The sequence below is a fragment of the Heterodontus francisci genome, chromosome 24 (assembly GCF_036365525.1).
Source record: "Heterodontus francisci isolate sHetFra1 chromosome 24, sHetFra1.hap1, whole genome shotgun sequence".
Classification (NCBI taxonomy): Eukaryota; Metazoa; Chordata; class Chondrichthyes; order Heterodontiformes; family Heterodontidae; genus Heterodontus; species Heterodontus francisci.
Window position 1 is genome coordinate 57,140,211 of NC_090394.1, and position 13,485 is coordinate 57,153,695.

Sequence of the window (13,485 nt, forward strand, 5' to 3'; positions counted from 1 at the left end):
AACTGGCTCGGTCATAGAAGACAGAGGGGATGTGACTAGTGGCGTTCCGCAGGGATCAGTGCTGGGATCTTTGCTGTTTGTAGTATATATAAATGATTTGGAGGAAAATGTAGCTGGTCTGATTTGTAAGTTTGCGGACGACACAAAGGTTGGTGGAGTTGCGGATAATGATGAGGATTGTCAGAGGATACAGCAGGACCACCTCCAGGCGCGTATCCATTGTCTCTCGAGATAAGGAGGCCCAAAAGAAAGAAGACAGCAGGATATAGATCGGTTGGAGACTTGGGTGGAGAAATGGCAGATGGAGTTTAATCCGGACAAATGATAGGTAATGCATTTTGGAAGGTCTAATGCAGGTGGGAGGTATACAGTAAATGGCAGAACCCTTAGGAGTATTGACAGAGAGAGAGATCTGGGCGTACAGGTCCATAGGTCACTGAAAGTGGCAACGCAGGTGAATAAGGTAGTCAAGAAGGCATACGGCATGCTTGCCTTCATCGGTCAGGGCATAGAGTATAAAAATTGGCAAGTCATGCTGCAGCTGTACAGAACCTTAGTTAGGCCACACTTAGAATATTGCGTACAATTCTGGTCGCCACACTACCAGAAGGATGTGGAGGCTTTGGAGAGGGTACAGAGGAGGTTTACCAGGATGTTGCCTGGTCTGGAGGGCATTAGCTATGAGGAGAGGTTGGAAAAACTCGGATTGTTTTCACTGGAATGACGGAGGTGGAGGGGCGACATGATAGAGGTTTACAAAGTTATGAGCGGCATGGACAGAGTGGATAGTCAGAAGCTTTTTCCCAGGGTGGAAGAATCAGTTACTAGGGGACATAGGTTTAAGGTGCGAGGGGCAAAGTTTAGAGGGGATGTGCGAGGCAAGTGTTTTACACAGAGGGTGGTGAGTGCCTGGAACTTGCTGCCAGGGGAGGTGGTAGAAGCAGATACAATAGCGACGTTTAAGAGACATCTTGACAAATACATGAATAGGAAGGGAATAGAGGGATTTGGGCCCCGGAAGTGCAGAAGGTGTTAGTTTAGGCAGGCATCAAGATCGGCGCATGCTTGGAGGGCTGAATGGCCTGTTCCTGTGCTGTACTGTTCTTTGTTCTTTGTGTTCTTATCAATTTTAAATCCTTTTATTAATTACCCCCTCTTTTACAGTGATCTGGGTAGCATTTTCATCCTTGGTAAAGTTGCAAAGTATTCATCTAATACCTCAGCTTTCCCTCCTGCTTCCATGCATAAATCCCCTTTTTGGCCCCTAATCTGCCCCACTTCTCCTTTTATAATCCCTTTACTATTTATATGCCTATAGAAAACTTATCAATTTTCTTTAATGTCAGCTGCCAGTCTCTATTCATACTCCCTCTTTGCTTCTTTTATTTGCTTCTTCACTTCCCCTCTGAACCATACAAACGTACGAACCTTCTATATTCTGGTTCTCTGATGTATTATCCACCTGGCATGTCACAAGCATATTTCTTCTTCATCTTTCTTTCTCTTGTCATCCAGGGAGTCCTGGATTTGTTTGCCCCGCCCTTCCCCTTTGTGGGAATATACCTTAACTGTGCCCCAACTGTCTCTTTTTTGAAGGTAGCCCATTGTTCAGGTACCGTATTTCCTGCCAACCTTTGATTCCAATTTATCTGGCCCAGATCCATTCTTACCCCACTGAAGTTCACTTTCCTCCAGTTAGTAATTCTTATGCTGGATTGTGCTTTGCCCTTTTCCATAGCCAACCCAAACCTTATGATAAAATGATCACTGTCCCCTAAATGTTCTCCGACTGGCACTTCACCCACTTGGCCCACCTTATTCCAAGAACCAAGGCTAGCAGTGCCTCCTTTCTCTTTGGACTGGAAATATAGTGCTGTAGAAAATTTTGCTGAAAACACTTGGAACTCTCACTTCTCTCTGCCCTTTACACAACTGCTATCCCAGTCTATATTCAGATAATTAAAGTCCCCCATTATAACTACTCTATAATTCTTGAACCTCTCTGTAATTTCCTTGCAAATTTGTTCCTCTACACCTTTCCCACTAGTTGGTGGCCTATAGACTACAGTGAGCAATGCAATTGCACCTTTTTTGCTCTAACCAAATAGATTCTGTCCTTAACCCCTCCGGGACATCCTCTCTCTCCAGCACTGCAATGCTCTGCTTAATCAATACCACCAGCCTTCCCCCTTTTCGTCCTTTCCTATCTTTCCTGAACACCTTGTATCCAGGAATACTTAATACCCGCTTCTGTTCTTCTTTGAGCCAGGTCTCTGTTCTAGCCACATCATGGTTCCACATAGCAATCTGCATCTGTGACTCACCAATCTTAGTACCACACTCCGTGCGTTCATATACATGCACAGTAACCCTGATTCATACCTTATTATTTTCTCCCTTCCTCCAACCCCACCTAATAACTTGCGATTCTCTACTCTAGTGCTATCTATCTCTCCCAGTATTCTATGCACTTTGGTGTTCCCACACCCATGCCAAGTTGATTTAAACCCTCCCCAATAGTACTAGCAAATCGCCCCCACTAGTATCTCTGTCCCGGCTCTACTTAGGTGCGACCTGTCCCATCTCCCTCAGGGAATCCAAGAATCTCAAGCCCTCCCTCCTGCACTATCTTTCCGGTCGCGCATTCATCTGCTTTATCCTCCTAATTCTATACTCACTTGTGCATGGTACTGGGAGCAATCTGGAGATTACTATTTTTGAGGTCCTGCTTGGTAATTTCCAACTAGCTCCCTAAATTCTGACTGCAGGACCACATCTCTCTTTCTGCCTATGTCATTCGTATCAATGTGTACCATGACGGCTGGCTGTTCCTCCTCCCCCCTCAGGGTGTTCTGCAGCCAGTGACATCCCTGACCCTGGCACCAGGGAGACAACACACCATCCTGGATTCACATCTGTGACCACAGAAATGCCTGTCTGTTCCCCTTACTTTTGAATCTCTGAACACTATTGCTCTTTCAGTTTTCTTTGTGTGTCCCCTGTACAGCTGAGCCACCCGTGATGCCATGGACTTGGCTCTGGTTGCACTCCCCAGATGACCCATCGCCTTCCTCAGTATTCAGAATTGAATACCTGTTGGAGAGTGAGATGCACTCAGTGAGATACACGACCTGCCTGTATCTTCTTGACTGTCTGGTGGTCACCCATTCCCTCTCTCCCTGCATATTCTTAAGCTGTGGGGTGACCACATCTATAAACGTGCTATCCACAAAGCTGTCAACCTTATGGATGCACTGCAGAGACGCCAATTGCTGCTCAAGTTCTGAAACCGAGCTCAAGCTGCTGCAACTGACAACACTTCCTGCACAAATGTTTATCAAGGACATGGGAAGCGTTCTAGAAATCACATATAGCTCAGGATGTATTCCTCTATTAGTTATTAAACCTTCCTCCTGCAATAAACCTTACACTGTTAAGTGCTAATAAACCTCACTACTGTTAATAAACTTTACCAATACTAATAAACCTCACTATTAATAAACCTGATCACGTTGGCATGGTTACTTGACTAATGGTCTTCACATTGGCCTCATTCTTGCAAATTGTGCAAAGTAACTGTGAATTAAAACAGGTTGTGCAATGAAACCTCGGAAAAGCCTATCTGTGGTGTATTCCAGTTTCAGTAGGTTTCAAAAGTAATTCTTCTTTGTGTAGGCAGATACAACAAATTTTAAAGCAATGATTGTTAATAGAATATTTTTAATCAGCCTTTCCATATACTGCGAGCTTCTCCTTCAAACAAGAAGCAAACTGAAACTGAATTCGGAAAGCTTCGCATCGGAAGCTTCCACAAAGACAAAAGCTCATGATGGATGGCTTATGCTTAGTTTATACTTTCAACTTACAATTATCCTAATTCACGGAACGGTGTGGATAAGGGAATTTTGGAATTTCTTGAACAAAGGTGTCAGATAAAAACTATTATTGATTCCCATTACAATAATGCCAAATCTGAAGGCCACAAATTCTCCCCCCAACTCCAATACTACTAAACCACCCACTAGCTCCCCCTCTCCAGAGTGGCAACAATCCAGATAACAAACTCCATCCTGAGCATAGCTCGCCAATAATTTCTCTGTCATAGAGTTATACAGCACAGAAACAGGCCCTTCGGCCCATCGTGTCCGTGCCAGCCATCAAGCACCTATCTATTCTAATCCCATTTTCCAGCATTTGGCCCATAGTCTTGTATGCTATGGCGTTTTAAGTGCTCATCTAAATACTTCTTAAATGTTGTGAGGGTTCCTGCCTCTACCATCCCTTCAGGCAGTGTGTTCCAGATTCCAACCACCCACCGGGTGAAAAACCTTTTCCTCAAATCCCCTCTAAACCTCCTGCCCCTTACCTTAAATCTATGCCCCCTGGTTATTGACACCTCCGCTAAGGGAAGAGGTTTCTTCCTATCTACCCTATCTATGCCCCTCATAATTTTTTATGCCTCAATCAGGTGCCCGCTCAGCCTTCTCTGCCCTAAGGAAAACAACCCTAGCCTATTCAGTCTCTGTGTATCCTGGGCTCAGGTAAGGCAAGTAGTAAAAATGGAGCACGTAGTTACAGGATTTTATAATAAATAATCATTGGCACTGATTTACAATTTTCATTAAAAATTGAATGCAGAGTTGGATCCTGAAAATGCTGGTAAAATTCTCAGAATGCTAAATAATAAACATGGAATTTGACTTAGTGAAACACGGAAAAGCAGTGGCCTTGATAAGATGTGTGTTACATGGCATAACATACCAATTGTTGTAAAAGAGCACACACTCCAATTCATCATCAATGCCACAAGACAGCCAACATATTTAAAAATGCCTGGTGTATAGCATGGGTTTGTGACACAGTGGATGTTGCATTTGTGTATAGATGCAAAACAATCTTAATAAAAGGAGAAAACCAAGCATTTCATTCTGGGTTCTGACTTGCAGCCTGAAGGTTACAAATGTTGTACTGACTCTAAATCATTCTATGGATTTACCAGCTGCTACAACAACCTAGATTCCCACTTGGAGTATCTGACCAGTTGCAGTAAAATGACAGACCATGTTAGCTGCTAAACATCACAACCATGGTCAGACCTCAGACTAACTGTAAACGATGCTACAGAAGATCAGGTAGTATAATATTTTACTGTACAAAGCAGTTAGTTGCACTACAATATTTTCAATGCTCTGTGCCAACTCACTTGTTACAACTGCAACCCCAGAGCTCATTCTTGATTAAAACTCTTTCCCAAGTCTTTTAAGAGCACCACAATCAAATGTGAGGTTCACTTATTTTTGTTCAATGATTTCCATCGCATTGAAGCAAACCTGACAATTCTGAAATAAAAACAAGAAATGCTGGAAATACTCAGCATCTGAGCAGAGAGAAGCAGTTAACGTTTCAGGTCAGAGACCCTTCTTCAGATCTGATCTGACAATTCTGAAACCTGTTAGCTGGGATACTTAAATACAAATGAACTTGTCCCATTTATCAAATCACCTCGCACCACCCCCACGCCACCCCAATTGAAAATAAAGCTGTCAAAGCCAATTTGCATTTCTAATGAATTTTTGCCACTTCAGAAGTTTTACAAAAACCTCCAAATCCCTTCAGATTCATCTCCACTTACATACTGAGAAAAAAATCAATCAGCCATTAAAGTGGAAAGAGATGAAAGCAATCAAACTGAAATATCGTCAAATCACTTTTTGTGCAAGAGGACTGCAGACAAAACAAATTGATTAGAAACAGAATTGTATGAGACAGTACCAATACTGAGAACCAATGCTCCTCACAACAGGTGAACTGAATTTTTTTTTATATATAAAACTCTTTTCATACGAAAAGGAGAGTGGCAAAGCAAATTGCTTCTCTAATATACAGAGCGCCAGAGAGCTGCAGCTTAAAATCTGCAATTCTCCACAAACCAAATTCTGGATAATATTGGCACATTAGGCTGAGATGAGCATGGTCATCCTGGGCCTCTTTAGCATTCCTTCATCTGGCGGATTACAAAATGACAGTGGCTAAGACCTGGGTCACTGTCTAGGCAAAGGACGTAGTGTAGAAAAACCAAAAGCGAGGAAACAGAAAAGGAGGTAAAAATGGGAAAAAAGCCAACTGCTGTAACTAATACCTTATTGCAACATTGTGCATTCAGAATCTGCAAGTGGCCATCGCCTGAAGCCATGGTTGAGGTGGTTTATTGATTCTCAGCCAAATGGGCCTGACTGGGGAGCACTGTTGAGCAAGGTAAAGGAATCATATTCCATGATTAATCACAAATAGTAAACCTCTTGCTGACTGATCGGAGTGCCATTAAAGATCATCTCATACTTCAAAAAATATAGGGGGTATTTTTAACTTACGGTAATGACGTTAAATGGATGGCCCATTATACACCCTCCCGCCTATTGTACCCCCTACCAGATTAAAGTCAATGGACAGCAAAATTATCCAGGGAGTATAATGGGTGGCTGATCCGATGTCACCCACTTTGCACCATCACTGCAAGTTGAAATTAACCTCATTGTAATTAATACTATGAGGAATGGAGATACATTGCGGCATTGGTCACTAGAGTCCCAATTTTAACCCTTCCCCACCACGTCCAACAAGAAAAATGCGTGGTGATTAAAATATTGGCAGCATTGCACTCACCGGAGCCAGGCTACTCACACACCCCATGCGTTTTAACAGGCATTTTAGGCAGCAAGAGACCCTCACCCCAGAATGTTGACGGCCTCACTGACACTCAAAATACCGCAGTCTGATGATGTAAATCAATCCAGACTATATTTGCACCTGCAGCCTGGTGCCAGCCTCACCAGAAAAACTCAGCAAGCAGAAGGCGGCTACAAGGTAAACTTACAACTAATGAAATTAAAGGATTGAGAAATAAATAGGAAAGACTGAGAGAGAGGGTAAATTTCAGTGGGTGAATTGAATGGCAAATCTGGTACAGAAACAGAAATAAAGAGGAAAAGAAAGAGTGGATTAAGAAAAAGAGACAGAAAAGTAATTTTTCCCATGTGTTCTGTTCTTTTCTAAATACTCTTCATTTTCCAGGAGTCTCCGGAATGGGGAATATATGTCCTGGACACTGCAACTAACAACTCAGAAGATCATAGTACAGGGGGCTCTGCGTTGGCTCTTGAAAAGGACTATCCAATTAGTCCCACTCCTTTGCTGCTTCTCCCATATCTCTGCAACGTTTGCTTTTTTAATTATATATCCAATTCCTTTTTGAAAGTTACTATTGCATCTGCTCCCACCACCCTTTCAAATCGTGCGTGCCAGATCCTAACTCACTGAGTAAAGAAAACGTCGTAATCTTCCCTCTGGCTCTTTTATTATTAGTTACCAATACAACTTCAGTGAGTTTCTATTGGAATCTAAGCTCCTCTCACGTTCAGTTTCCTCTCTTCCCCTGTTAATGGATGGCCTCCTGGTGCTCAGAACTTCTCGCACAACTGCTGTTGGCAAAGAAGGCACAACTAAAAATATTCAACCACGGGGAACCCAACTTATATAAAATAAGGCAACAACAGCAGCACGGTGTCACGTGATCAAACCTCCAGTAACGCCTTCAACCAGAAACTGATGCACCCTAATCCGTCAATTTGCCGGTAACTGTAATGAACAAAACTCAGTTTTCTCACGACTAATTCTATTACAGCGAGCCAGATGGCGAACCGAACACTTGGTCCGCTGTCTACCTGCGCGGTGGGTTGTCACAGGATTGTCGGCTGGTCCACTCGGAGAAGTTTCTGGTCGTGAACAACCTTTAGGCCGATATTTTACCAAATGCCCTCGCTCATTTAAATATATATTTATATGTGTGAAAAGAATGGATGGCAGAGTCTGTGTTCGAGATAAACTACACTGACCACATTTCACCCTCCGCCGGAGTACCTGCTGACGGGAGGCCGCTCTGAGGCACCTTTCCCTAACCGTCCCTGTCGCTCGAGCGGCGCGAGCCCCAGGAGACAACGGTCCCGGGTTCTAGAACGCGGCGGCCCCGGGAATGCCGCGCGCGGTACCTTTGCAAAAGCCCTCGAAGTGTCTGCATTGGGCTTTGTGGAAAATGGACTCCTCCGTCTGTGCAGCCATGTCGCGTGTTCTCCGCTGTTCCGGAGTGAAACCGGTTCTGTAATGATTTGTGTTCTCAATTTGCTCCAACTGGGGGCGGGCGAGGGCGCAGCCCGGCTTTCCCGTGCCTTGCTTTTTTTTTTGGACTGAGATGTTTGCAGGCAGTGGCCAAATCTCTCCCTCATCAACTTGTGTCTCACAGAACTGAACAACGGCCCGTGCAGACGCTCTTTGCTGGTTTGCGAATGGCCTTTTTCGAAGTTTATGTTGGTGTTCAAATGTATTTGCAATTGTTTTTATTGTTGCTGGTTCCTTGCTTTTGCAGCCCTGAATGTACGTCGTCAGTGCTACTTTCACGACACGTTTTATAGTTCTTGTACTTCTGTTTAAGAAGAAAAGCACTTTCATATTGTATGTCCCATATGAAACAGTTGCTCTGATACCGACCCAAGCTGGAGCCTCTCCAGAACTTTTTATGAAGCTTTTCTTTAATCTAATTAAGTAAGGATGGAAAACAACCGGTTGTTATGAGCTGAGTTACGTCAGAATGAGTGGGTTACCTCAGCGCTCAGAGTTGCAAACATTGTTGTTACTGATACTTATAAATGACTCCGATGCAGAAGCTCACTGCAAAGTCATTGGATTTAAGGACAGTTAGATGATTACGTGAAGGAGAAATGAATGGAAGTCATGTTGATGGCATTACATGGAGTAGTGTGTGAGGAAGCACATGTGGAGCATAAGCACTGAAATAAACCAGTTGGGCCCAATGGCCTGTTTTTGTCTCCCCATTGTAGAGAAGACCGCACTGTAAAGGCCTGCTCTGGTCTGCAGATGAGACCCGATCCAAGCCCAACAGAACCCCATCCGACCCCAAGCCCGACCTGGCCCAAGTCCTTCCATTTTTTCCCGCGCCCGACCCAACCATCAGTTAACCTACCTTCCGTTTTTCACTTTGTTCTTTACCTACACAAGCTTTTAAAAACTGTAACTAAAACCACCTTTAAAGTCCAAACAGTAAATTAACATTAGAGTCACTTACCTGAGGTGGTGATACAGTGTGTGAGCCGGGCCCGACCCGACCCAAGCCCGAATGCCGGACCCGGAAGTGCGAACTGACCCAACCCGAACTTGACACGTCTTTGGGTTTGGGTCGGATATCAGGCCTTTACCATATTGTGAGCAGTGAATACAGTATACTATATAGAAAGAAGTATAAGTAAATCGCTGCTTCACCTGGAAGGAGTGTTTGGGGCCTTCAGTGGTGAGGAGAGAGGGGCAGGTATTACACCTCCTGTGATTACACTGGGAGGTGTTGTGGGAAGGGGACGAGAGTTGGGGTGATGGAAGAGTGGACCAGAGTGTTGCAGAGGGAACGGTCCCTTCGTAATGCTGACACCCTGGTCCACTTCTCCATCACCCCAATTCTCAAACCGTGTTTGGTAGTGGCATCATGCTGGAGATGGCGGAGGATGAACCTTTGGATGTGGCAGCTGTTGGGGTGGAAAGCGAGGACGAGAGGAATTCTCTCACGGTTTTGGGAGGGATGGGAAGGGTTGGGGGGAAATGGGTTGGACACAGCTGTGGGCCTTGTCAACAGCAGTAGGGGGGAATTCTTAGTTGAGGAAGAAGGAAGACATATCAGAAGCGCTGTTGTGGAAGGTTGTATCATCAGAACACGTGACAGAGACTGGGAGAATGCAATGGAGCCTTACAGAAGGCAGGGTGTGAGGAAGTGTAGTCGAGGTAGTTGTGGGAGTCGGTGGACTTATAATGAATATTGGTAGACAACCTATACCCAGAAAAGGAGACAGAGAAGGTGATTGGTAGAAGGATTAGAGGGGACATGAGGAACAACTTTTTCATCCAGAGGGTGGCGGGTGTCTGGAATTCACTGCCTGAATCGATGGTGGAGGCAGAAACCCTCAACTCATTTAAAAGGTACCTGGACCTGTGCCTGAAGTGCTGTAACCTGCAAGGCTACGGTCCAGATGTTGGAAGGTGGGATTAGATTGGGCGGCTAGTTTTTTCATCTGGCGCAGACACAATGGGTTAAATGGGCGGCACAGTGGCGCAGTGGTTAGCACCGCAGCCTCACAGCTCCAGTGACCCGGGTTCAGTTCTGGGTACTGCCTGTGTGGAGTTTGCAAGTTCTCCCTGTGTTTGCATGGGTTTCCTCCCACATGCCAAAGACTTGCAGGTTGATAGGTAAATTGGCCATTAGCAATTGCCCCTAGTATAGGTAGGTGGTAGGGAAATATAGGGACAGGTGGAGATGTGGTAGGAATATGGAATTAGTGTAGGATTAGTATAAATGGGTGGTTGATGGTCGGCACAGACTCGGTGGGCTGAAGGGCCTGTTTCAGTGCTGTATCTCTAAACTAAACTAAATAGCCTCTTTCTGTGCCGTAACTTTTCTATGGTTCTAAGTTGAGGAAGGGAAGTGTCGGAGATAGACCATGTGAAGGTGAGAGAAAGGTGGAAATTGGAAACAAAGTCAATTATGTTTTCCAGTTCCGGGTGAGAGCAGGAAATGGCACTAATACAGTCATCAATGTGCCAGAAAAAGAGTTGGGGGAGGGGGCCTGAGTAGGACTGGAACAAGGAATATTCGACATACCCCACAAAAAGGGGTGACCAAATGCAGATTGGGTGACCGCTTTGGGGAACACCTCCACTCGGTCCACAAGCATGACTCCCACCTTACGATTGCTTGCCATTTTAATTCACCACCTTGCTCTCACATCTGCATTTCTGTCTGGGGCTTCAACTTTTTACAATTTATATAAATGACTTAGATGAAGAGACCAAATGAATGGTTGCTAAATTTGCTGATGACACAAAGATAGGTAGGAAAGTAAGTCGTGAAGAGGACATAAGGAGGCTACAAAGGGATATGGATAGGTTAAGTGAGTGGGCAAAGATCTGGCAAATGGAGTATAATGTGGAAAAATGTGAAATTGTCCATTTTGGCAGGAAGAATAAAAAAGAAGCATATTATCTAAATGGTGAGAAATTGCAGAGTTATGAGATGCAAAGGGATCTGGGTGTCCTATTGCATGAATCGCAAAAGGTTAGTATGCGGGTACAGCACGTAATTAGGAAAGCTAATAGAATGTTATCGTTTATTGTGAGGAGAATTGAGTACAAAAGTAGGGAGGTTATGCTTCAACTATATAAGGCATTGGTGAGACCACATCTGGAGGACTGTGTACAGTATTGGTTTCCTTATTTAAGGAAGGATGTAAATGAGTTGAAGGCAGTTCAGAGAAGGTTTACTAGACTAGTACCTGGAATGAGCAGGCTGTCCTATGAGGATGATGAGTCTAGGGAAGGGAGTGTAGATAGTCTGGGTCATGTCGATATCAAAAAGGAGGAGGTGTTGGGCGTCTTGAAAAACATTAAGGTTGATAAGTCCCCAGGGCCTGATGGGATCTACCCCAGAATACTGAGGGAGGCAAGGGAGGAAATTGCTGGGGCCTTGACAGAATTTTTGTATCCTCATTGGCTACAGGTGAGGTCCCAGAGGACTGGAGAATAGCCAATGTTGTTCCTTTGTTTAAGAAGGGTGGTAAGGATAATCCAGGAAATTATAGGCCAGTGAGCCTTACGTCAGTGGTAGGGAAATTATTGGAGAGGATTGTTCGGGACAGGATTTACTCCCATTTGGAAACAAATGGACTTATTAGCGAGAGGCAGCATGGTTTTGTGAAGGGGAGGTTGTGTCTCACTAACTTGATCGAGTTTTTTGAGGAAGTGACGAAGATGATTGATGAAGGAAGGGCGGTGGATGTCATCTATATGGACTTTAGTAAAGCCTTTGACAAGGTCCTTCATGACAGACTGGTACAAAAGGTAAAGTCACACGGGATCAGAGGTGAGCTGGCAAGATGGATACTGAACTGGCTCGGTCATAGAAGACAGGGTATCAGTGGAAGGGTGCTTTTCTAAATGGAGTGCTGTGACTAGTGGTGTTCCACAGGGATCAGTGCTGGGTCCTTTGCTGTTTGTAGTATATATAAATGATTTGGAGGAAAATGTAGCTGCTCTGTTTAGTAAGTTTGCAGACGACAGAAAGGTTGGTGGAGTTGCGGATAGTGATGAGGATTGTTAGAGGATACAGCGGGATATAGATCGATTGGAGGCTTGGGCGGAGAAATGGCAGATGGAGTTTAATCCGGACAAATGTGAGGTAATGCATTTTGGAAGGTCTAATACAGGTGGGAAGTATACAGTAAATGGCAGAACCCTTAGGAGTATTGACAGGCAGAGAGATCTGGGCGTACAGGTCGACAGATCACTGAAAGCGGCAATGCAGGCGGATAAGGTAGTTAAAAAGGCATACGGCATGCTTGCCTTCATTGATCGGGGCATAGAGTATAAAAATTGGCAAGTCATGCTGCAGCTGTACAGAACCTTAGTTAGGCCACACTTGGAATATTGCGTACAATTCTGGTCGCCACACTACCAGAAGGATGTGGAGGCTTTGGAGAGGGTACAGAAGAGGTTTACCAGGATGTTGTCTGGGTTGGAGGGTGTTAGCTATGAGGAGAGGTTGGATAAACTCGGATTGTTTTCACTGGAATGACGGAGGTGGAGGGGCGACATGATAGAGGTTTATAAAGTTATGAGCGGCATAGACAGAGTGGATAGTCAGAAGCTTTTTCCCAGGGTGGAAGAGTCAGTTACTAGGGGACATAGGTTTAAGGTGCGAGGGGCAAAGTTTAGAGGGGATGTGCGAGGCAAGTTTTTCACACAGAGGGTGGTGAGTACCTGGAACTTGCTGCCGGGGGAGGTGGTGGAAGCAGGTACAATAGAGACGTTTAAGAAGCATCTTGACAAATACGTGAATAGGATGGGAATCGAGGGATACGGACCCCGGAAGTGCAGAAGGTTTTAGTTTAGGCAGGCATCAAGATCGGCGCAGGCTTGGAGGGCCGAATGGCCTGTTCCTGTGCTGTACTGTTCTTTGTTCTCTTTGAAGGATTGGACAGGCTAGGCTTGTATCCGCTGTAATTTAGAAGAGTAAGAGGCAACTTGATTGAAACATATAAGATCCTGAGGGGTCTTGACAGGATGTTTGTGGATAGGATGTTTCCCCTTGTGGGAAAATCTAGAACTAGGGCTCACTGTTTAAAAATAAGGGGTTGTCCATTTAAGACAGATGAGAAATTTTTTCTCTCAGAGGGTCGTGAGTCTTTGGAATTCTCTTCCTCAAAAGGTGGTGGAAGCAGAGTCTTTGAATATTTTTAAGGCATTGGTAGATAGATTCTTGATAAGCAAGGGGGTTGAAAGGTTATGCAAGGTGGGAATGTGGAGTAATCCGTTCAGCCATGAACTTATTGAATGTCCTCAGCTTGCTGCAGAGTCCCAGTGAAGCTGATCGCAAGC

General features: G+C 44.6%; 1 protein-coding gene across 1 annotated transcript in view; it reads right to left on the bottom strand.

Annotated features, from left to right (window-relative positions):
• The window catches only part of cpped1 (calcineurin-like phosphoesterase domain containing 1), a 223,930-nt gene extending 215,405 nt beyond the window's left edge, over positions 1-8,525 (bottom strand). The window contains exon 1 of the mRNA XM_068056253.1: positions 8,046-8,525. Coding sequence (XP_067912354.1) covers positions 8,046-8,502 — 457 coding nt within the window. The 5' untranslated portion in view covers positions 8,503-8,525. The remainder of the gene's footprint in view (positions 1-8,045) is intronic.
• Between the last annotated feature and the right edge of the window lie 4,960 nt (positions 8,526-13,485).